The sequence below is a fragment of the Augochlora pura genome, unplaced genomic scaffold, assembly GCF_028453695.1.
Source record: "Augochlora pura isolate Apur16 unplaced genomic scaffold, APUR_v2.2.1 APUR_unplaced_2252, whole genome shotgun sequence".
In the NCBI taxonomy this organism is placed as follows: Eukaryota; Metazoa; Arthropoda; class Insecta; order Hymenoptera; family Halictidae; genus Augochlora; species Augochlora pura.
In genome coordinates this window covers 1,361-3,226 of record NW_027582386.1, presented here as the reverse complement: position 1 = coordinate 3,226, position 1,866 = coordinate 1,361, and the positions used below count along the sequence as shown (strand labels likewise).

The following is a 1,866-nucleotide window of genomic DNA, read 5'->3' as shown; positions in this document are numbered from 1 at the left end:
AAAAAGGCTTGGGCGGATATATCCGCCGCTCGTCCGCAAAGAGTTAATATACTCGTCGGTAACCCCAGCGGAGTCAAAGTCAATTACGTCACAAGACCAGGCCCATTCCTGAAGTAGGTCATTAAATTGGTCCATGTCAATCTTGGTCCTATGTTGTGTAGTAGAACTGTCTTTTTTGTACTCTACGTTGTCCTTCCTTTTGAATATGTGACGAACATATCTGTGGTCGGATGCCGTGAGGACGTCAAGTATCACGCTTGTAGATAAGGCCGAGGCGCAGTTCTTACCACAAAGGAGAATATCGATAGGTGATCTGCGTCCATCCCTGTCGAAGGTGTATTCACCTTTACTTCTTATAGGTTTTAAGTTCAACCTAGCAGCCATCTCGATAATATCATATTCCCTGTTATCGTTACATTTCGAGCCCCATCGGGTGGATTTAGCGTTGAAGTCACCAGCTATGATAGTCAGGGCTGCTCCTACCCTGGTCACTTCTCTCTCTAGAACTCCAAGGGCATCCTGAAATTCAGAGTGAGGTACATTGGGCGAAATATATACGCTGAAGATGTTCAGGTCGTCTAACGTGATGGCTACTATTCCTCCTTCTTTGGTGATTCTTTTAATATCACCAACCCTTCGGGAAATGTCCGGAGTTACCCAGATCGCCGCATCCTCCTTTGTGTCCGCATACCAAGTATCTACAATACGATACGGTTCCGAAATTATTGCTACGTCAATTTCCTTTTCTGTCACGAATTGTGTCAATAGATCCTGTGCTAGCCTGCACCTATGCAGGTTAGCTTGTAGTAATGTCAGGCCTTTTAACACCTCAGTCATTAGTTCGGTTAGTACAGAAAATAAACTTAAACAATAAATAAATAAACAAATACGGCAATAAATATAAATATAGGACTATACTAACTTGACAATAACGTAACTAGATAAATACCCAAGTATGTGGTCGTGGATATATAATGTTAAACCACTACTCGTTAGCGGTCGGTTGCTCAGAGGAAACCTCCGCGTTATCCTTCCTTCCCTTGGAATTATCTCCCTCTTTGCCTGCGGGAGGACTTCTAGGCTTCTCTGAGTTGGCTTGCGGCTCCTTTCTCTTCTTCCTCGAGTCGAGAATTGCCTTTCTGTAGGCTGGGCATTAATGTGTGCCTTCCCTATGATTTTTGTCCTGACATACCGTACATTTGAAGTCCGTGCTCTTGCATTTATAAGTGTGGTGATCCTCACCACACTTCCTGCAGAGCTTCGATTTGTCAGGGCCCGTGCAGACCTTTGCTATATGGCCGTACTCCCGACATCTATAACACTGCGTGACCTCTTCTCTAATCCTTATGGAGCACCTGCCCCACCCAATTTTTAGTGTCTTGTTTTTTGTTAATTTTTCGGCCAAACTACTAGAGGTAATGACCGTAGCTTTTTGACGCCCCGCCGTGGAGGGCCTGAGCGCCTTAAAAACCCATCGTGAACATATTTGCGTCGTAGCGCGGAACACCGCGCTATATTGTAAATCGACCTCGCCGTCGTTTCCGAGCAGAAGTTTGTAAACACCGTGCTCCTGCGAATGACCCGTATTTGACGAGAAATCGACATTCCGCGCTCTTATTAAATTAAAATTAATCTATACGTAATAATTATCTAATTAAAATTTGTTACTCAGCCCTCGTGCAGATCCTTGCGTCCAGCGACACGAACCTCAAATAAATAGCCGACGCGAGCAGTAACCGGGCGTGTCGGTTAGAAGAATTTCCGCATATTCCCCCGCGTGTAAATCGGACCCGGTTACAACGTAAGGCCACGCGTTGTTTTTTACCAGCAGAGCCTACATTTGCATTTTCCATATGTCGAAATTCT

General features: G+C 44.9%; 1 protein-coding gene across 1 annotated transcript; it reads right to left on the bottom strand.

The window, feature by feature from the left end:
* Positions 1-87: 87 nt before the first annotated feature.
* On the bottom strand, positions 88-837 carry LOC144477600 (uncharacterized; the record flags this gene model as incomplete). The annotated part of the gene is made up of 1 exon (XM_078195326.1): positions 88-837. A coding segment is annotated over exon 1 (750 nt), but the record flags the coding sequence as incomplete, so codon positions are not given.
* Positions 838-1,866: the final 1,029 nt, after the last annotated feature.